At 55.5% G+C, this 22,194-nt stretch overlaps 1 protein-coding gene across 1 annotated transcript in view; it reads left to right on the forward strand.

Annotated features, from left to right (window-relative positions):
• The window catches only part of LOC123454115 (probable RNA-binding protein 19), a 53,067-nt gene extending 33,125 nt beyond the window's left edge, over window positions 1–19,942 (forward strand). The window contains exons 22-25 of the mRNA XM_045132254.1: window positions 10,161–10,266; window positions 13,951–14,071; window positions 16,750–16,858; window positions 17,222–19,942. Coding sequence (XP_044988189.1) covers window positions 10,161–10,266; window positions 13,951–14,071; window positions 16,750–16,844 — 322 coding nt within the window. The 3' untranslated portion in view covers window positions 16,845–16,858; window positions 17,222–19,942. The remainder of the gene's footprint in view (window positions 1–10,160; window positions 10,267–13,950; window positions 14,072–16,749; window positions 16,859–17,221) is intronic.
• The last annotated feature ends 2,252 nt before the right edge of the window (window positions 19,943–22,194 follow it).

Here is a 22,194-nt window from a genome sequence, read left to right on the forward strand (position 1 = left end):
GTCCCAGCTATTGAAATGAATCAGGAGGGACGTTGTTTAGGCATCACTGTACCAGCCCCGAGTGAAGGACACATTCTGTGACATGGCATGAGAGCAGGGACTGGGTCCAGAGCCACCCCCAGCTATGTGCTGATGGTTGCAACTGCAGAGCCCTCAGCTGTCACAGCAGGTGAATTTGTCCCCCCAACCTGATGGCTGGGGTCTCATTGTTCTTGGACTCAGCCCTGCAGTTAGCAGGCGTTAGCCATGATAGTGACCAGGATCTCCTGTCTGAGGCCTCAGTCACTCAGTCTCCGCTTGAGGCATTCTCACATGAAGTCCTTGTTAGAGTGACCTGTCGGCATCTTGCAGAGTAAACTGTGGTTGCATAATGCGTCCCAAGTTGGGTTGACAGGAATTACCTCCATGAAATCTGCCCTCTCTGCTCTTGCCGTGAGCTTCAGGGAGTGGGGCGCTGCGAGGGGGTTCATTTCAGAGCCCCTGTCGTCTTGCTTGTTCCTCGTTGTGTCGTGTCAAGTCCTGGGGTGCTGGCGTTAACAGCTGTGGGCAGTGGAGGCGCCGGCCCCTCCAGGGTCTGAGCGAGGACGGTGGTTGCAGCCTGGTCAGATGCGCTCACTTCCCGGGGTGTTTCCCCTGTCTCAGCACCCGGGAAGAGTCGGGGGTTTCGGAGGCAGCACCACCGTCGGTGAAGTGTGCGGTCCGCACCTGCTGGCTTCCAGATCAAAATGAGTCGGCTAAGCACAGTGCGAGTCGCTCAGGAAGTCACATCCCTCAGGGATGACAGTGTCACTTGGGTCGTGGGATATTGGGGGTGACACTTAGGCTGGGAGACAAAAGACTACAGGATCTGAGTGTTCTGTGTACTTGTCGCAGGTAGGGAATCAGGGTCAAGGTGTCCCCGTGTCCTGCCTTTGTTCTCACAGGAGGGTTCATAAGCCCCAGGAAGCCGGAGCCCTTCCGCAGGCCCCGCCCTGCTTTGCTGTTAGCTGCAGATTGCAGTGGCGGCAGCAGGGGTCACTGTGAGGTTTCCCAGGGCTTGGACTCTGGTCCTAGGAGCCCCAGGCAACATTCAAACAAAGCCACTGGTCTCAGAGGTCACAGGCTAGGGGATGGTTTTGGGGCTTGGGGAACCAGAGTGGTTCATCATGTCAGGCAGATGTGGGGCTTTTCCTGCTGTTGCCCTAAAAATCAACAAGCCCACCTTCCAGATGTGTGTGGCATCTGCCTGGGGTGGTACAGATGCTGCTGCGCCGACGGAAACCAGCGGCTCCAGAATGTGACACGTCCTGAGCCTGCTCGTGGGGTTGAGCGCTCTGCTCCAGGGCTGGAGCTCTCTTTCCCCTCTGCCACCCACTTTTGTCCTCCTGGGTCCAGAAGGAGCTGTTGTCCCCCACTGTGTTTAGATGGGCACACTGCGTGGCGAGGGTTATTGGCAGCAGGCTCTGTGGAGGCCCTGGGTCTGCGTTGTGTTTCGGTGGGCACACTGCGTGGCGAGGGTTGTTGGCAGCAGGCTCTGTGGAGGCCCTGGGTCTGCGGTGTTTCGGTGGGCACACTGCGTGGCGAGGGTTATTGGCAGCAGGCTCTGTGGAGGCCCTGGGTCTGCGGTGTTTCGGTGGGCACACTGCGTGGCGAGGGTTATTGGCAGCAGGCTCCGTGCTGGTGCTCTGTGGCATGGGTACTTCATATGGTGCTCTCGAGCTGTCTTCTCTCTTTCGCTCCCTGTAGCATGGGTGGGAGGGGGCTGGGTAGGGTTGCCGTGGAGCGAGCATGCATGCTGGGAGTTGAGGACCTGTCTCTGAGCACATTCCAGAGCAGGACCATCTACGTGCACCTGATGTGGCATGCAAGTGTTGGGAGCCCTGGCCTAGCAGCTCCTATCTCCAGCTGTCCTGGTGGGTAAGGGTGGCCTCCTGGCTCTGTGGATTGCACTTTGTGCTTGCTGATGCCTATGGAAGAGAAACGTGTTTCGGCGCCATTTGGACAGCCTCTTACAGAACAGAATGCCTGCCTGCCTGCTCAAGTCCCTTACCCATTTTTTAAAAGTTTTCTTTAGGGTCTGGAGAGATGGCTTAGCGGTTAAGCGCTTGCCTGTGAAGCCTAAGGACCCCGGTTCGAGGCTCGGTTCCCCAGGTCCCACGTTAGCCAGATGCACAAGGGGGCGCACGCGTCTGGAGTTCGTTTGCAGAGGCTGGAAGCCCTGGCGCGCCCATTCTCTCTCTCTCCCTCTATCTGTCTTTCTCTCTGTGTATGTCGCTCTCAAATAAATAAATTTAAAAAAAAAGTTTTCTTTAATTTTTTTTTAAATTTTTATTTATTTATATGAGAAAGAGAATGGGCACACCAGGGCCCACAGACACTGCAAATGAATTCCAGATGTATGCCCCACCTTGTGCCTCTGGCTTATGTGGGTCCTGGGAAACTGAACCTGGGTTCTTTGGCTTTGCAGGCAAGAAGAGCCTTAACTGCTAAGCCATCTCTCTACCCCCCATAGTTGATTCTTGAATCCAGTATAAGCTTTATTTATCTGGATCTTTAATATCTTCTTTTTAAAAACTTATGTATTTTCTGTTTTATCTATTTGTTTGTTTATAAGAGAGAGAATGGGTGTTCCAGGGCCTCTACCCACTGTAAACAAATTCCAGATGCATGTGCCACCTTGTGCATCTGGCTTATATGGGTACTAGGGAATCAATCCTTGGGCTTCACAGGCAAGTGTTTAACCCCTAAGCTATCTCTCCAGCCCTTTGTGGGTTTTTTGTTTGTTTGTTTTGTTTTGTTTTTTTGTGGGGTTTTTTTGTTGTTGTTGTTTTGGTTTTTTGAGGTAGGGTCTCACCCTGGCCCAGGCTGACAAGGAATTAACTACGTAGTCTCAGGATGGCTCAGAACTCACGGCAATCCTCCTACCTCTGCCTCCCAAGTGCTGGGATTAAAGGTGTGTGCCGCCACACCCGGCTTCCATTTTTTTAACTTAAAATCAAATTATTTATTATTTGCAAGGAGAGAGAGATTTAAAAAAGAGAGAGGAAGAGAGAACAGGCACACTAGGGCCTTGTTGCACTGCAAGTAAACCTTAGATATGTGCACCTGGCCTTATGTGGTTGTTAGGGAATTAAACCCATGCTGTAAGGATTGGTAATCAAGAGCCTTTAGCCACTGAGTCCTCAATCCAGCCCCAGGTCTAATTTTTTTAAATTAAGTTTTGTGGTTTTTTTTTTTTTTTCAATTTTTTTAAAAATTTTTTTTGGTTTATTCTTATTTATTTATTTGAGAGTGACAGACAGAGAAAGAGGCAGAGAGAGAGAGAGAGAGAGAATGGGTGCCCCAGGGCTTCCAACCACTGCAGATGAATTCCAGATGCATGCACCCTCTTGTGCATCTGGCTAACATGGGTCCTGGGGAATCGGGCCTTGAACCGGGGTCCTTAGGCTTCATAGGCAAGTGCTTAACCACTAAGCCATCTCTCCAGCCCTCAATTTTTTTTATTAACAACTGCCATGATTGTAAACAATATCCCATGGTAAGCCCTCCCTCCCCCCACTTTCCCCTTTGAAACTCCATTCTCTATTATATCACCTCCCCCTCTCAGTCAGTCTCTTTTATTTTGATGTCATGATCTTTTCTTCCTATTATAAGGGTCTTGTATAGGTAGTGTCAGGCACTGTGAGGTCCTGGATATCCAGGCCATTTTGTGTCTGGGGGCCCATGTTGTAAGGAGTCCTACCCTTCTTTTGGCTCTTACATTCTTTCCACCACATCTTCCACATTAGACCCTGAGCCTTGGAAGGTGTGTTAGAGATATTGCAGTGCTGAGTACTTCTGTTACTTCTTTCCAGCACCATGGTGCCTTCTGAGTCATCCCAAGGTCACTGCCATCTGAAAAGAAAAAATTCTCTACCAAAAGTGAGAGTAGCATTAATATATGGTTATGTACATTAAGAGAAGTATTTATTTACTGGACAGTTTGATAAACATAGTATATACTTTTAGTCAGATAGCAGCAAACATTACACCCCTAGGGCTCATGACTTCCCCTGTTGTAAGTTTTCAGTATCAGGAATGTATTCCCTCCAATGGAGCGGGCCTCTAGTCCAGTTAGAGGGCAGTTGGTTTCCACCATGGCAGACATGTCACTATTGCACCTGTTTGCTCATTTGGCCTGGCTGGCCAAATATAAGGCTTGCAGTATCTACTGTTGAGTATCTTCACTGGTGATTTCTCTCATTCCCATTGAACTGCATGCAGAATGGCTTCTTCCAGCTTTCTGTCAGGTGGTCTACATGGAGGAAGTTATCGGCTCAGTTTCAGCAGGATTGTTCAGTGGTCTTGCAGTCCAAGTACAAGGAGTCTTCAGCAATAGGGTCTTACCACCTATTCCTGGTGGGAAACCAAGAGCCTTGTCCTGCCCATTTTTTAAACTTGTGTTGTTTAGTTTGTTTGATTGTTTTTTTAAACTAACTTTTCTTACTGTCTAATTGGTTATGTCATTTTGTGTTCTGAATTCAGTCCCTGGTGGCTGTGATGGCAGTGTCCCTCCTATCCTGTGGTGCTTTTCCTCCCTCTCACAGCTGAAGGCCTTCATTTCAGGATCTTCCCTTGTCTCCTTCCTGTCCCTGAGCTCTCTGCTTCTTACCTGCTCCCATGTTCTGTGAGCCGGCCTCCTCTGTCAGGTGAGTCTGTCCATATTCTGTGAGCCGGCCTCTGTCAGGTGAGTCTGTCCATGTTCTGTGAGCCGGCCTCTGTCAGGTGAGTCTGTCCATATTCTGTGAGCCGGCCTCCTCCATGGAGTAAGTCTCTCTGGGATTGGTGTGGTGTGGTGTGGTGTGATGTGAGGTAACAGTGCAGGGGACTTCTTGACTAGTGACAGAGGCCAGGATTGGTATCTTGTCATCTGTTACATTCTGTGCATGCAGGGGCTACCTGGCCATTGCCTGCTTCTCAGGGCTGTCCAGTGCTGCCACTACATGCCTCCAATTACTGATGTTTCCAGGGTCCCATTGAGTGGTGTCTTTGTTCTTCCATGACAGCTGGGGACTTCCTTCAGGTGTCTGAGAGTTCGAAGGCTTGTTAAGGATCTTGTCAGGATAATAGGGTCTTACAGTAGGTGAGTGACTATTAGGGCACTCTGAATCATCTGGGTCAGGTAGCATCTGTGGACATGGGGTGACGGGTCATTTTGCTTTGGTGAGTGCTGGGATGGAGAGGACCGAGCACAGTACTTACATCAGGTCCTAGGTGACTAGCAGGGTGACATGCCACATCCAGGGACGGAGCAGAACGAGGGAGGCAGTGAGTCACTCATCCCCTCCCCTCCTCTCTAGTACATGGCGGGAGACTCGGCCACCTGCAGCTGCAGTCCCCCGTCCTGCTCTTTCATTCTCCTGAGGTCAGCATTTCCTGTGCCCCTGGCTTCATGGGACCTCTCCTCTGGTGGCAGACAGAGCTCCATGGAGCACAGGGCCCTGCCAGACGGGCAGTATCCTGCACTTGGGCTCCCTCTGTCCCTGCACCCACCAGCCTGTGGACTTGAGGCAGGCAGGTCGGGCTGCCCACTCCACAGCCCATAGCAGCAGGGCGCAGGACCGCACTGCTCCCTGTGGTCCCTGATGCTCTAGTGTAACCTTCTTTCCCATCATGCCCTGGGGGAGGGAGAGCAGCCTTTCTCACCCTTTCATGCGCCACCCGGCACCTGCCCCGTGTCCTTTCAGTGCACCTGCCTTCAGAGCCACCGCCCTGAGCCAGGCGTGGTCTTGAGCCTCAGTACCAGAGAGAAGCTGTTTCCATGAGATGGGTATTATCATGTTCAATCCTGAGGAGGTGAAGAAATGTGGCAGGTCTGTGCAGGGGAATATTATTTGGCCTTCAGAAGATCAGAGGATTGAACTCGATGACAGAGTGTTCATGGAACATGGTGTTAAGTGAGGGAAGCCAGACTGAGGACACATCTCTAGTGCCACTGTAGAAATCTCCAGGAAGCAAGGATGCGTTTTGGCTCACAGTTGGAGGACGCGGGCCATCGTGATGGGGAGGGCATGGTGGCAGGAGCGGGGGACAGCTGCTCACGTGGCATCTGCAGTCCGGAAGCACAGAGATGAATCCCATACCCAAGCCCATGGCATGGTGCTGCCCAGATAGGGTGGGTCTGTCCTCCTCAGCTGTGTTTTCCGGGGATTCTATGTCCAGTCAAGCTGCCGGTGGAGATTGCCGTAACACAGGAGACAGCATAGAGCAGCAGTTGCTTGGGGCCGAGCAAGCGAGGCTGGGGGAGCTGATGGATACGGGGTGGTGGAGATGTTCTAAAGTTGCCTGTCGTGGAGGTTACGAAGCTCTGAATACCCTGAAACCCATTGAGTTGGACGCCGCAGGAGGGTGATTGTGGATGCTAGTCAGACCTCCAGAGCAGAACGAGGACGAGGCCTTTGTGCAAACACTCAGGCCGCTTCAGCTGTGATACCGAAGCTCGGAAACGACCAGCTAGCTAGACATACGTGCCATGTCCGCACAGTGGAGTACTCTTAGCAGAGAGGCACCCCACTGGGGCCTCTAGCAGCCCAGACTACCCCTAGAGAGACACTAAGTGCAGCACGAGCCCCCGAAGGCTGTGATGGTTCGTGGAGAGCTGCTGCCGCCATGATCCCTGTCCCTCAGGGCACTAGAATGTAAGGAAGCGCAGTGAGCGTCGCTGGTGGGGGAGGCGTCAGTGGACTTTGATGATCCACAAGGTGGAGTAGGGCTACCCACTGCTCACTAGGAACACTGTCAGCACTGTGCTGGATGGAGGCATGGTGGCCTCACTGTACCATGACCCCTTCTCTTATCACAGACTTCTCTGGCCATGCGAGCAGACTCAGTGTAACCCCTGCTTTGATCTAGTATCAGTACGCTCAAGGACACGTACGGGCCTGCAGCCATCCACGTAGGGTCTCCACATCATCTGTCACGGGATGGTACGGTCCACTGACTCCCTTTCAAAGCACTTGGGTCAGAACTTGGGCTCTGGCTTTGAGTCCTGGTCTAGACCTTCTTTTGGAGATGTGCCATTTGCTTTTCAGACAAGCATAGTTCTGAAAGTGGGATGACTCTTCACCTACTTCCAGAATGATTCAGACCTCAGCCCCTAATGGGGCGGGGAGGGGGGGGTGCTTGAGTGAAAGGGCGTGAGACCAGAGTCTGTGCTCCCTGGCAAAGAGGGAAGGAGACACGGTTCTTTCTAGTTCTTCATCTGCCACTGAGAGGACAATGGAAAGACAGACACCCAGACTCTTAACAACCTGCTCTCTGGGAAACAGTTCCAAAGAGATCTGACCCACTCTACAAGAACAGCATTAATCCCTTCAGAAGGTCATGGCCCAGTCACCGCAACCCACCTCTACCTTCCACAGTGTTGTGGTGGGGACCAAGTCTCCAGAGCGTGAGCCTTGAGGGCGCATACAACCCCCAAGCTGCAGCAGGGCCAGAAACCTAGCTCAGGCCTCAGCTCCGGCCAGCACTCTTAACATTGTTCTTGTCCTCTGATCTGGTCGTTCTGATTCCACTCTCCTATTGTGCAGTCTAGGACCCCAGTCCCTGGGAGGGTGCTGCTCACCATTAACCTAATCATGGTTCGTCCTCAGGAAGTCATTATAAACATGAACACACTTTCTGCACAGGGTTCTTTCGTGAGTAGCTGCTTATCATGAAGAAACTTTGGAAACGTGATTAAATGTCTACATAGGGCAGGGGTGGAGGGCATGAGGGAGGACCCCAGGAACCTCCACAGTTTTGTGGAGAACCTCATGAGAGAGAGAAAGAGGCCATGGAGCCAGCATTGAGAAAGGAAAGTACATCAAAGAGTGGATTCAGTATGGTCGCTGCACAGACTCAAGTGCTCAGGAAGCACCCAGAATAACTGTATGGCCAGCTTGGAGGCTCCTCCTCCTCCTCCTCTTTTGTGCATCTCACAGATGGCAAGTTGGGCTGTGACTCAGTACATCGCTGGCTTGGCCCCCGCCTGACGCTTTGATCACTGACATAAGGTCGTGTTAGGGTTTTCCACCATATTCTTGTTTTTATTTTGGTCACTAGAGAGGGAACATCTAGAGGAGACTGTAAGACTCTGTGCTGGGCTCACTTTGAGCAACCACCAGTGGCTCTCACCTGAGTTATGTCACTGCGCTCCTGGCCAGCTGGCGGTTTTGTGACGTCATCATTCTCTCTGTGTATGTTGTATTGGTGCCATTCCCGTTGACGTGACCTGGCTACGGCCCATCATGGCGAGGAGGCATGGCGACGGGAGCTTGAGGCAGGTCCGCAGTGAGAAGCAGAGCTGCTGCTCAGCCGGCGCTCTCCTGTCACGCAGTCCAGGACCCCAGCCCCTGGGAGGGAGCTGCTCACCATTGACTAATCACGATGATCCCTCATAGGTGGCTCTACGGCCTGTCACGTTGACAGTCACAATAAGCCATCCCACTTGTGAGAGAGTCCCAGGCAGCAGGGGGTGGGACACTGACAGGGACAGGGGAGCTGAGCTGTCACCATCTGCCCACCTGGCTACAGCCAACATTTGAGACGGGCCGCCAGGTGGAACGTATATTCCACTCTTGTTCTGCCCATAGGCAGCCAGGTCTGCACTTGTCTGCCCACTGGCCCTCCTCACTGTTCACATGCATCCTGCACACACAATACCCACACCTCTCTCTCATGTGCCCTGAGCCACTCCCCAGCCCCTTTGCTTCAGTTTTGTAGAGATGGATTTTATTGATATTTTATAAAAATATTGTTCCACAGTCGATTGGGAAGAAACAAAACAAAACCCTTGTTCTTTACCTTGGGTGCCTGTCAAACTGACTGGCAATCGAACAGTGACTGGTACATTGGAGGCTTGTTTTCAGACCCAACTAACCATTTCCTTGGTGGTGCTGAGGGTGGAACCAGGGCTCCTGTGTACCCAGTCAGCACTTCCTCCCGAGCACCACCCTCAGCCATGCTTGTCCTTGTAGCTCTTTGGTTTCTTGTTTTCATGGGCCTCACGCCTCCAAGATGTCCCAGGCAGGAAAGTCTTCCAACACTGTTGCTGCCTTCAGTCCCTGGGTTATGTGTGTGTCGGGGAGAAGGAGAACCCCACTTCCTTCCAGATTCCTTGTTTTATCACTCTCGGGCAGGTGGCAAGGCTGGTGTTCCCTGCTTCTGCTCAGTGCAGAGCTAGGCCTAGTTTAGGTGTGCTGTGGCTAATGCTGGGTCAGCCTGTGGTGGCGTGCTCCCTGGGCACCAACCCTCGGGTGAGTGATGTGCCAGCAGGTGATGTGGTGAGCCCTAATGAGGCTTGCTGCGAACCTCCCTAATGGCAGGATGACTTGGGTCTTCCTTGGACTGTCAACAGTCCTCCTCTCTCCCCCCATAATAGCTGATTAAGAAAACAAATCACAGGGAGCTAGGGGGCGAAAACCCCTAGGATTCAGGGGGACAGGACAGTACCTCGGGGTGGAAGTAGGTGGGGTCAGGGGTGACATGACGTAGAAGAGGGCTGTGAGACGTTCTGAGAAGAGCCAGAGGCAGTAGTTCCATCTGCGTGGGACACGTCACTTCTGTGTGGATGCTCTGACTTGGAATCTCAGAGTTTCCTGTAGAATCCTATGTTCCCAGGAGGTCTAGAGGGTCAGATTTGGCCTGAGGGCCCTGGCTTGCCTCTCACCCTTTCCTTCTCTTTCTGGTGGTCCTCTAAGATGGGAGTCGCTGTCCAAGTGCTGAAAGACTAGCAAACTGACTGGGCTTTGCTGCGACCTGCCCAGTGAAGCACCCTGCATCCAGCAGGGGCCTCCTAACTGTTCGGAGAAGCCGACACACTGAACTCGGGCGCCCCCTGGTGGGAGGCTCCTTGAACTCCTCTCCCTGTCTTCCGCAGCGGCCACTGCTGCTGCTCCCTGCCAGCCTGCCTGCCCCAGGCCCTGGGTGCTGCAGAGAGCAGAGGAACTGGACTTGCTGCGGGGACAGCAGGTGGACGAGCAGGCCCAGTGGGGCTCTGAGGAGTGGGCAGGAAGGCACACCTTCCCCAGAGGATAGGTTGGCCATGTGGGGAGGGCACACCCATATAGGTGGGTGGGTGGTATGCCAGGAGCGCTCCGGTGACCTGCAGAGATGGGAGTGAGAGAGTCGGTCCTTCCGACCCCACCTCCTCTCGTCCCCAGCACCTTCGGGGAACTGAAGACCGTGCGCTTGCCGAAGAAGATGACAGGGACAGGCACACACCGAGGGTTCGGCTTCGTGGACTTCCTCACCAAGCAGGATGCGAAGGTGAGTGTGGTCTGCCTCGCCGAGCCAGTTCACAGAGACACCGCCCCACAGCCCGTCCCTGCCTTATTTATACAGCATCCCTGAAGGAAGAGCTGCTGGGCATTGAGGGACCAGGCTGTTGGTGGGTGAGTGTGTGTGAGTGTGTGTGTTCATTACACATATGTAGGACCCCAGGCTACCCTGTTTCTCAGGCCTCTCCATGTCAGGGCGAGTCCTTGGTCTGGGTGGCCCCAGGGCTGGGCAACTTGGAAAATGCTGTGAGCACCATTGAGGGAGGTGCCCCAAAGAAATGTCTCCCACAAAGCCCAACACCAGGGCTAGTGGTCCACACACAGACTACAAAACCTGACTGCATGAGTTCAAGTCCCGGCACTGCCTCTTAACTGCTGTTTGACCTTAGATAAGTGACTTGCTTTTCCCATAACTTATTTTCTCCTCCTGTGAACCAGAACTTTTGGGATGTCAGTGGTGGTGGTCTGAGAACAGGGCCTGGCTCTCTTCCCTGTTGGCCTAGTTGAGGTGGGTCTGGGGCTGGTGGCATGGTGGCATGAAGGACAGGATGGGCATCTGCAGTGCCAGCCCCCGCTGGAAGCCCTCCTCTGCACATGGCTGTCCTCCTACCTGAAGCTAGTGTCCCAGCCGACTTTGCTCAAGGGCCTAAAGACACACACAGCGTTGGGTATTCCTGCACCCCCTTACCACACTCATGCGGTTTGGCTCTGGGGGATCATGAGAGCAGAAGGGAGTCCCTGGGAAACAAGGCGCCCATCACCCATTCACCCTGTGCAGCATCCAGGCCAAAGGCAAGATGATTTGGGAGCCCAGCTCAGCCCTCTGTGGTGACTTCCGGAGGTGGCAGCTCCTCCTGTCTGTTAGGAGGCCCCTGGTGGATGCCAGGTGCATCACAGGGCACTGCACAGCAAACCCAGTCTGCTTGCTAGTCTTTCAGCACTTGGACAGCGACTCCCATGTTAGAGGGCCACCAGAAAGAGAAAGGGCAGCCAAGGACAGCCAGGTTTGGTTTTTCGAAGTAGGGTCTCACTTTAGCTCAGGCTGACCTGGAATTCACTATGTAGTCTCAGGGTGGCCTCGAACTCATGGTGATCCTCCTGCCTCTGCCTCCCGAGTACTGTAATTAAAGGCATGTGCCACCACACCCAGCTTCCAGATGTATTTTTATATCCACCTGGGAAAAATGGCAGGGGCTCTGCTGGCAGTCAGAAAGAGGCTTTTAAATTAAAGGGATTTTGTTTGTTTGCTTGCTTATAAAAAAAAAAAAAAAAGGAACTGGGCATGGTAGCGCACGCCTATTTAATCCCAGCACTTGCAGTAGGAGGGTCACCATGAGTTCAAGGCCATCCTGAGACTACATAGTGAATTCCAGGTCAGCCTGGGCTAGAGTGAGACCCTACCTTGAGAAACCAAAAAAGAAAAAAAAAGGTGGGGGTTGAGTTGCCTGCACCTGGCCCTTCTGGAACAGCCGCGAGAACAAAGCCTCTCGCCTTCCCTCTGCCCAGCTGCATGTCTGCTTCAGAAGCTCCCGCCCGCTCCTCCTCGTTGTCCAGATCCCATCTGTCCCAAGTGGACACCGAGTGCCTCCCTTGACCCCACGGTAGCCCTGCCCAGAAGAGAGGCCTGGCAGGGATCGGGGACGTGCCCAAGGTCCCAGCCTGACTCCCAGGGCTGGGGTAACAAGGCTGTCCACACTGGGACGTTAGACAGCTCTGGAGCTACCGGTCCAAAGTCAAGGTGTGGCGGGCTAAGTCTGTAGCGTGCTTCTATCCCAGCTGCTGGTGACAGCTGGCAGTGTTTGGCGCACTGATTTGTAGGCTTGCCACCTGGGCCCTGCCTGCATCTCCACATGGCACTGGCCCTGTGTGTGTGGCCTCTGAAGACACAGAGCTCCAGTGGCGCGGCGGGTTAGCGCGCAGCACTTACGTGAAGACAGTGCCGTCAGGTTCAGGTCTCCCACACCCCTCCCTGCTTTAAGCACGGGCACCTTCTGAGCTCTGCGGCGTCAAGATCTGATGCATCTTTTGGCAGACACAGTGCAAGTGTAACGGTCACTTCACAGTTGGGGGTCAGTGGCTCTTCCTAGTGTGTGCTTTTCGGGTTAATCTGAGTCCCACATCAACGTTTCAAGAGAGGCAGGCACCGCTTATTTCCTGGTCTCTTACCACAGTCCCCCACCCCCACCCGGAGGCAGAGCCAAGGCTCCTGCTGGCACCCTGGTTGCTCTGTAGCCCACCAGGCGTGCCCAGGGCCGCCCCTCTAAAGCTCAGTACTGTGCAGAGAAAAGGGAGCTGCCAGGGTAGTGCGTATGAGAGTCCATTCCACACCAGCCACGTGCCCCACTGTGGGCTCTGTCACTTCCTCATTGTCCTGTGCTTCGGCGTGTCTTCGTGCTCGTGCCCTTTGGAACCTGGGAGGGCCACTTAACTTGTCCAAGTCTTGACACTGGGCTGCACAGGGTCTCTCCCCTGCCTGGCACGATGACTAGTGTCCAAGAACTCCTGTCCGCTGCCCTGTGTGGCCTGGGCTGTTTCCAGAGGTTGCGGAGAGCGTCCTCGCATGGTGGCTCAGCTGCAGAGCTGCCGTGTCGGAGGGAGCCCACCAGGGCCGTCTGGTTCTGTCCAGATGCGATGCCCAGTATGGTGCATCCATGGAGACAGGAAGTAGATCTGTGGTTACCATATCCTGGGTGCCCAGGGCAGAGAGAGCTAAGGTACATGTTTCTTTTGCGGGGTGATGGAATACTGTAAAATTCATATTAATGGTTATATAACGAAATACACCAACAGTGTGTGAATTGGGCCTCAATATAAGTGTTAAAAACCAAAGGCCTGGGGCTGGGAGATGGCTTAGGGGATAAGCACCTGTCACTCAAGCCTGAGATCCAAGTTCATATCCCCAGAGCCCACATGAAAAACGGGAGGTCCTGATAGGCTCCTGTAACTCCAGCATACTGACAGTGAGACGAGGGCCAGTGATTGGAGAATTTTCTGGAGACTTTGAGGTCAGCTAGGCTGGAGTAGGTGGGGGAGGGGGGTAGACTGAAAGACTGCCTCTCATGAGTAGGAGGCAAGGACTAACGCCAGAGAGTTGTCCTATGACTTGCACACACATGCCATGGCACACGTGTGTGAATACCCACAAGCAGGAACTAGACTTCTGAGGGCAGGAACAGCAGAAGGTGACAAGTAAGAGCCAATGGGAGGTCAGGTCAGAGCTGGCCTGGGAGCCAGGGCCCAGCAGCCCGGTAAGGAAGCAGCTGAATGAGATGGGATGGATTCAAGAATGATTCCATCAGAGCCAGCAAAGGGAATGGTGAAGGACTGTGGGTTTCACCCAGTGACCAGGCACAGCTGGGCCAAAGCCGCCAAGAGCCGGGTGGAAGGTCGGCCGCTAATGGGGTGCCCTTCACAGGGAGGATGTCCTGCCCAGGCACTAATTATAGCCCAGAGGTGGGTATATTGACTGCTCCGTCAGTTGCAGCTCTCCTTCTCTGGAAACAGCCCGCTAATGAAATAGATATGCCCAGCAGCTCCCCAAACCCTCGGTAGATCACCCCAGTCTTGGGCCAGAGCCCGCGTTCTTCCTCGGAGAAGCTGGCAGGCAGTGGGAGTGCCGGGAAGTGCTCACGGCTTCCCGTAGCTCACGGGCTGCTGTTTCCTGTCCCTGCAGAAAGCCTTCAACGCCCTGTGTCATAGCACCCACTTGTACGGCCGCAGGCTGGTGCTGGAGTGGGCAGACTCTGAAGTGACCGTGCAGGCCCTGCGGCGGAAGACTGCCAAGCACTTCCAAGGTAGGAGTGGCCTAGGGTCTCCAGAGAGCTGCCCCACTCAGACAAGTGAAGCCCAGGCCCCAAGGCTCCCGCCACCCTGTGTGAGGGGACCGTGTGCACACGTGTGCAAGCTCTGGGGCCCGTTACCTTGCAGGTGGCTGGAGCACTGGGGCGAGGCAGGCAGGCAGGCAGGAGTAGTGTCTGTTTCCCATCATCTCCTGGCAGGGCCACAGCTAGCCGTCGTCAGTCCAGGTTCCAAAGCCTCCCCGAGGCCTGGGGTGCTGGCGGTACTTCCTGGTGGCCGAGCCAGGAACCGCACTGTCACCAGCCTCACTCTGCGCCCTCTGTGGGACCTTTGTGTATGTCTCGTTTAAAGGGCTCTGCTCAGAGCTGCCACCACCTAGGTGGCACCCCGTGGGCTGCGGAGTCAATGACAGGAAGCCCTGGGTACTAGTATGTCTTGTGTTCTGGGCACCACGGCTGCGAAGCAGGGCTGTGGCTCTGCGGGAGGGCATGGCTTCATCAGTGGTCCAGGAAAGGCTGACGCAGATGGAGGAGCCCAAGGTTGGAGGGAGGCACGAGTCTGGTAAAAAGGAGGCCAGTGTGCCCAGACCTGAGGGCAGGCGGGGCGGAGAGGTCCCTGGACCTCACCTCCTCCAGAAGAGTGTGTGTGGCTGTTGGGTGAGAAGGAGGCGAGCGGCGGAGGGCAGCATTGGAGGCATACGGCACTCTTGAGCGCATTGTCCTCGCTGGGGTATCAGTGCCTCCTCCCTGATCCCACCTCCTCCCTGATCCCACCTCCTCCCCGATCCCGTATCGCCGCCTCTGGTCCGTCCAGGCCGCAGAGTGCAGCAGCTGCTGGCGCCTGTGTGCCCACTGTGGGCCTCTTGGCTGTGTGATGTCTCTCCTGATAGGAGCTTATCCTTCCTCCCACCTCCAGAAGAGCTGGGGGCTGGGCTGGGAAGACCCTGTCTGCAGCCACACTGTGCTGAGATTTCAGGGGCAGGCACTCTTCCTCCTGCTTATCTCTGGATCAGGTTCCTCAGAGGGTCCTTTGTCGCTCCTGGGAGGGTTGAGGGAGGTTGCTTGCTGTGAGTGCTCATCCCCTGCTCATCTCTGTCAACCAAGCTCGGGCCAGAAATGAGTTGTCCCTCCTCCCAGCCAGGAAAGCTGAAAGAACCTCCCAGAGATTTTCCCATGGTTGGGTGGGGGAGCAGGGTGCAGTCTAGGTGACTGGTCTTGCCTGGGCTAAGAATTGGTGAAAGCATTCCAACAAGACTGCACCCCGAAAGTGTGCTGAGATAACAAGAGGTGGCTTGGACCGGGGAGGGCTCTGACCACAGCCAACAGGCCAAATCTTTAGAACCCACTCTTCACCCTCCCTCATTCTTCCTAAACCCACCCCCCCTCCAGTCACCCTTCCCACAGAGTGCATTGTTTTGAGCCCCGAGCCGGACCCTGTTCTTTGTGCATGCTATTCCCGAGTTGTAGAATGCCTACCACTTTACTTGGCTAACACTGAGGGTCTTGGGGACACTGCAGCATTTCCCTTCCTGACCACCAGTATCAGACAGTGTCCCACACAGAGGGAGGGCTTGTGGCATGGTAGTGGGGGTTGAGGGAGTCCAGAGCATGGCAGGTGGGCATCGGAGATCCGGGATCTCTGGAGGAACAGTGACTGAAGGGCGTGTGGACGGTACACCAGGGAAGGGGCAGGTCAGTGTCCCAGTCAGACCAGGGTGGAGGAGTGAGGTGGAGGACGGGAGTCCAAGAGCCCCCTCAGGGAGATGATGCTATTCCTCCTGGGTCAGGCGCTGAGGGAGACAGGGAGTTTGGGGGTGAGGCAGCAGGTCAGCAAGTGTGCACCAGGAGGGCTTCCCAGGAGTCAGAGCCCCGAGGACAGGTTTGCATGGACTGCCAATGTACACGTCAGGCCTTCACTGATGACAGATGTTTAGACCAGCAGACCCAGCCTTCCTGCCCATTCCTTCCTGGACTGTGGACTTGGGCATGACCTGAGTTCAAGTCACAGGTGTGCCTCTTCCTGGCTCTCCCACCTTCCACTGTCCTGTGACTCACCTTACTCAGTACACAAGGTAATAAGCAAGGGCCGTGGAGATACAGCGCACAGTAGGACCTCAGTCAGTGGAGTTGGGGACCAGTGTGTGTTCACGTTGCTGAGCCCACTGTGTCGTGTCCCTCCATCTTTTCTTCGTACTGTATACCTGAAGCCCACTTTCTCTCTGTGTCCGGATGGAAAAGGCCTCTCATCCATCGGACCCTCAGTGAGCGCCCTTCTCCACACGCGCTTAGTATGACCTCGGCGTTCCTCAGGCTCTGCCCCTGGGTACCCAACATTTATCAAACTCCTGCAGGGTGCCCACCTCCCATGAGAGTCTGTGGCCCCCACAAAAACATGGTCGGCTTCTGCTTGTCTCCCCTGGCTTGGATGGGTCTCTGGCCTGGGGGAAGAGGCAGCTTTCAGGGCCCTGCGCTCCCCGATGGGATCCTTTGCTCTGAGGGCAGAAGGGGCTGTGGCTGGGTCCTGACCAGGGCAGCTCACTTCTCTTCCCTTTCGCCTTCTCTCTCTCCTCCTCCGGCTTTCTCCCCACATGTTCTTTGCGTCCTCCCTCCCTCCCCTGCCTCCTTCCACCCACTCACTGCTCTTTTCTCCTCTCTTGCCATCTGGGCTCCCACAGAGCCCCCAAAGAAAAAGCGGTCTGCGGTGTTGGACGGGGTCCTGGAGCAGCTGGAAGACAGTGAGAACGATGAGGAGCAAACCCTTCAGCTGTGAGCTGGCACCACTGGGTATGTGGCTACGGGCTCTGGGGATGGGGCAGCTGCTCTGGCTGGCTACAGTGTGGGCTGGGGGCATGGCATGGTGTGGCAGCGGACCCTCCATGAGTCAGGGTGAAGGGGACAAGAGAAGATGCCCGGGTATCTGGCTCCAGGTATGTCACTGGTGACACATTCATAGTCACACTCCATGTGAGGAGGTCCCTTCATCTGCTCCTGAGATCCCTCCTGCGGTCCTGATGCCACTCAGGGACCTCAGTTCAGAAGGTCAGAGGCTCCGGAAATCAGGGACAGGGGGCACAGCCAGCCAGGAGCACGCAGGAGGATGCCTGCAGCGTGGCTTAGTTCTGTTTCCCAACCTTTACCTCCCTGCAGGGCAGCAGCGCAAGACCCCTCATTGCTTCTGGCCTGGAGACAGTGCATGGCTCAGGACCCTGAGCCTCAGCTTAGTTACCCAGGGGCCTTCCAGTGGCTCCTGTGACATCATACTCCAGGCCTTGGTACCAGGCTCACCGCTGGACTCTGCTGTCACCAGTGTGTGCCACCCTCCATTGCCAGGTGGAGGCCCTATGACTATATCGAAGCCTCCCATAACCACCCTGCACCACCAGCCAGAGGGAGCAGGATACTAAGGAGCAAGGAGCCAAGGCCCTTCAGCCACCTGCGATTTGGTCCCAGCACTGCTGCTTCCAGTGTGACTGCAGACCCCACGGTGCTGTCTTCTTGCCCCACGTGGTCTGTCCTCGGAGCCAGGGTGACTCGTGCCTGCCTCGGCCAGCCCCCTGGAGCTTAACCAGCCAGCCCAAGTCAAGATGCTCCTCCCCGCTCAGCTGCTCTGTGGTGCTGGATTTGGGGGTGCTGGGCAGGGATCCGAGCAAGGGTCCAAGAGGCTTCTGACTTTATTCAGGAAACTTGGCCTGTGGTTTTTTTCGTGGGGACCAGGCCCTGGTTTTCAGAATGGCCTGACCCCAAGCCAGAGTACCAGCATCGAGGGCCACTTCCTGTGGGTGGAGAAGGCTCTCACCTGGCCGCAAGTGACCCGGGTTATACGATGAAGGACAAGGCCGAGAGTGGTGGCTCCTTCCCAGAGCCCAGGCCTCCCGTGGGGGGCTGGGCAGCGGGCATCAGCCACTGCACTAGGATGGCACAGTGTGACTGGAGGCTCCAGAGCAGAGCCCGCCCCGCGGCAGCTCAGTGCGAGCAGCAAGCCCTTGCCTGGACTCCGGCCTGTGCGAGCTCTCGGGAGCTCCGGAGGGCGGCTTCTCCAAGTCCTGGGCCCCCAGCTTGACGAAACAGTGAGCAGTGGCTTCATCACAGAGGGGCTGTGGGGCCACCCAAGGTCACCAGCGTGAAGGGCCCACAGTGAGCAGCAGAAAGGGGAGCCACCAGCTCCCAGCCAGAACTGGCTAGTGGGAGTGACGATGCCAGAGAGCACGTCCCTCCTGCCCCAGCTGGTCCCCCAGACCCGCCTTCATGTCACACCCATGGTAGACTCAGCTCTCAGGCTGAGTATGGACAAAACCTTGCTAGGCCTTCCCTGGGCTCTGGAATGAGCCACCAGCCCCACCCTGGTTCCACAGTCCTGCCCTGTGGCCCTGCCACCAGCCCTGAGTGCATTGTGTCCTTCTGGGGGTCTGCCCCCACCCCGGGCCTACAGCGCTCTTCTAGGTCCCTGTTTGCTTCTCCTCGTCTCTGTGGAGATCTTCATCTCAGTCACACTGGTCTCCATTCAAATCACCCTCCACTGAGAGGGATGTCCCCTGGCCAGGTCATCCTCAGAAGCCACAGTTGGATCCCATCCACACCCAGTCCTTTGTCCGGTCCCCCAAGGCTGGGATCACAGGTGTGCACCCCCCACACCCAGATCTGAAGGATGTTTGAAAGGATAAATAGGAGATTGTGGGTGGCCTGCAAACAAGAAGCAGAATAGAGGGGTTCAGGGCTCTGCCTAGGGAGCCCAGCCCAGGAGGGTGGAGCAGGCCTGCAGCGCCCATGTGCAGAGGCAGGGCCTCAGTGGGAGGGAGCCTGTGTGCGTGACATCATCACCCCCTGGGATTCCTCACAGAGCTGCAGCCCAGAACGGGTCCTGGTGGTTGAGAAGGGACACCCTAGTGCTTCTGTCCCCAGATCATTCACCATGCTTTCCACATGGAGTACAGGCCCTGCCTCAGCCTGGAGTTGAGGGAAGGAGCTGGCATTGCCTGGCTGGCAGCCTCACAGGGGAGGGTGGAGGCCATGAGGCGGGAGCTCAGGTTCCAACTCCAGCACTGTGGCTCTGTCAGCATTTTGTCACCTCTTGGTAAGGGGCAGGCACTTCAAGATAGCCACCCCCACTGCAGAGCCAGATAGGACCCTCATTCATTCAGTCGATCCTCGGGCACCTGTGGGGCATCCCCTGTGTTCCAGACATGTACTGTGCACCCATATGGGGGTTGGCAGGACAGAAACCTGGTCATTCCGCATTTTACACAAGGGCAGGGCTTGCTGGCTGGGCATCAGGGTCTGCCAGACTTCTAGACACACAAGTGGGGCAGCAGTCTCCAGCAGCCCCCTGCCTGGGTCCCCTCTCTGCTGCCTCCCTGAACGGGCCCAGCCCTCTTCCCTCAGGCCACAGCCAGGGCGCTCGCTCTCGGGGTGTCTGGGACACGATCAGCTGGAGCCAGGCGTGCAGGCGTTGCTGAACAGAAACAAGCTCTGTCTCAACATCTAATTCAGCTTGTTCAGCAGAGACAAATATGAAGTGGTTGCCAGTCAAAATGTTCAAAGGACCAGTAAGGGGGAGAGAGAGGCCGCTGAAACTTAAATTTTAATGAAAAATTACTTTAACCCTTTGGGACATCCCGGGGAAATAGAACACAGGCTCCTGGGGTTCTGTCTTTGTGTGTCTCAGGATCACCGGGGATTGGTAGGCATCTTTCTTTTGTTGCTCAGCAGTGTGAAGTCTTGTTTCCTAGTGACAGACTCACCCACACCACAGGCGATTTTTCCCACTGGCTCCTGTGCTGTTGGGGCACCAGGTGCCTCCTTGGTCCTTTTGTTTGGCGGGGGGGGATTTATAGCATTCAATTCATGAGGAAAGAACTGATTTGCAAATAACTTGTTTTTCTACATTTATTTTTGAGAACCTCCTATGTTGCCTGGTCTAGCTCAACTCCTGAGCTAAATCAACAGCAAGCTCCGGCCACATGCCTGCTGTTCTGTGGCAGGCGTGTTCCCTGGGGCCGACCCCATCCTTTATTTATTTGCGAGAGAAAGAGGCAGATAGAGAATGGGTGCGCCAGGGCCTCCAGCCACTGCAAACAAACTCCAGACGCGTGCACCCCCTTGCGCATCTGGCTTACATGGGTAGTAGGGAGTTGAGCCGAGGTGCTGGCTGGTGAGATTTTAATGTGGGTCGATTTCAGCATGACACCTGGCCCAGGTGGGTTCCCGCACTCCTCACCTCTCCTCTCTGCAGCCCTTTGTCTTAGTTTTCCTTAAACCTCACCAGCTTCTGGATGAGCTGGTGTAGGGCTGCACCCCCAAGAATTGGCAGAGCAGGACAGGGTTGTGTCCCCTGTGACTATCCTCATTGCTGTCCAGTGCGCAAGGTGGCCTAGCTAGCCAAACCCATGTGCCTGAGGACACGGGGCACGCGGCTGCTGTGCCGCATGTGTGGGTGGTCACAGGAACTGGGCCACAGCAAGTGCTGCTTGATTGGTCTTTAGGTCCTCAGAGAATGGAGCCCAGGCATGCAAGGGAGTTGGTGGGCAGAGCTGAAAGTGGACCGTCCATCTAGTGTGCCTCCTCCCGCTCCAAGAGGAAGCTGTGTCTGCCAGCCAAGTGCCACCAGCACCCAGATTGGAGGACAGCCTTGGATGTTGGGCCTGGAGGAAGCCAACCACCCCCCAACTACACTGCTTCCTCCAGGAGTAAAAGACCTTTACCCCCAAGAGAAGTCTTCAGGTGTCACGGCACACACGTGGAGTCCCAGCAGATGGAGGGGGCCTAGGCAGGTGGATAGCTAGGTGTTCAAGGCCAGCTAGACTTTGTCTCCGAGAGAAGTGTGGACTCCATTTTAGTCTTGTTTTGAGGTAGTCTCACTCTAGCCCATATGGACTAGAATTCACTATGCAGTCTCAGGATGGCCAGCAACTCACATCAATCCTCCTACCTTTGCGTCCTGAGTGCTGGGATTAAGGGCGGGTGCCACCATGCCCAGGAGAGCAGCAAAGAGTGCAGGGACATCAAGAAGGTCAGAAAGAACGTGACAAAGACAGCCACATCTGACAAGCATCCCTGCATGCCGGATGCTGGGCTGGCCACAGTGAGTGCCCTGCTCCACAGCCACACAGGGCCCAAGCTCACTAGGAAATGCCTTGGCAGAGAAGGTGGTCATCAAAGTGGGATTCATTGGGTTGACACAGGGTCATCTGTAGTGGCCTTACCATTGGTCCAGAGAGACACTGGCAGAGCAGGACTGGGAAGTTTGTATCAGCCCATTCCAAAGACACGTATGGGTGCTGCGTGTAAGAGCTGGGTCCACATTGGAAGAAACTTCTTGGAGGTCTAAAATGAGCCAGACACTGCCACCAATGTGTGCCATACCTACTGCCTGTGGAGCTGGGGTGCTGTCTTCAGCCTAGAGAACACAACGTGTCGTTTTTTTTTCCCACTTCAGGCACCCTGTGCCCTTTTCTTATCCTTTTCGTTTGTTTTAAATATTTATTTGCAAGGACAGAGTGGGAACACCAGGGCCTCCAACTGCTGCAAATGCCATTGTGCAGCTGGCTTTACTGGGATACTGTGATACTGGGGATGGTAGTGGGGAGTCGAACTCAGCCGTTAGCCTTTGCAGCCAAGGGCAAGGCCGAAAAATAGACTCCGCCCCTGGACGTGGTCCAGGCTCTGGTGGGCAGAGCTTAAACCACGTGCAGAGGGTAGATCCCACGAGGGGTGCCCCCTGGAGCCGTGTCAAGGATCAGAGGGGAGGCCATCCCAGCCATCTTAGGACCCTGGGAGCCCCCGGGGGTCGTAATGGGTGGGCAGGCAGGACCTCGGTGGAAGCACGCGCAGTCACCGTGGAGGAGGTCAGGTTGGGGGGTCCCCACCAGCCGCCGAGAGCCCGGAACTCGGCTCTCCCTCTGAGTTTAATGAAGAGCCCGCAGGGCCGGGGCCGGCCGCAGGGGACCCCGCGGGCCGCTTCCCCCGAACCACAGGGGGCCCGGCTCCGCTCCAGTCCCACCCGGGGGAGGGGACGAAGGTCGGCTGACAAGCTCGGGCGTCCGCTGCCCAGCTGGGCCCACCTTCCTGCCCGGGGAAGCGTGAGTGCCCGGCTCCTCCGGCCCAGACCCAGAGTTCTGAACCTG

This window comes from Jaculus jaculus, chromosome 13, assembly GCF_020740685.1.
Source record: "Jaculus jaculus isolate mJacJac1 chromosome 13, mJacJac1.mat.Y.cur, whole genome shotgun sequence".
Lineage (NCBI taxonomy): Eukaryota > Metazoa > Chordata > Mammalia > Rodentia > Dipodidae > Jaculus > Jaculus jaculus.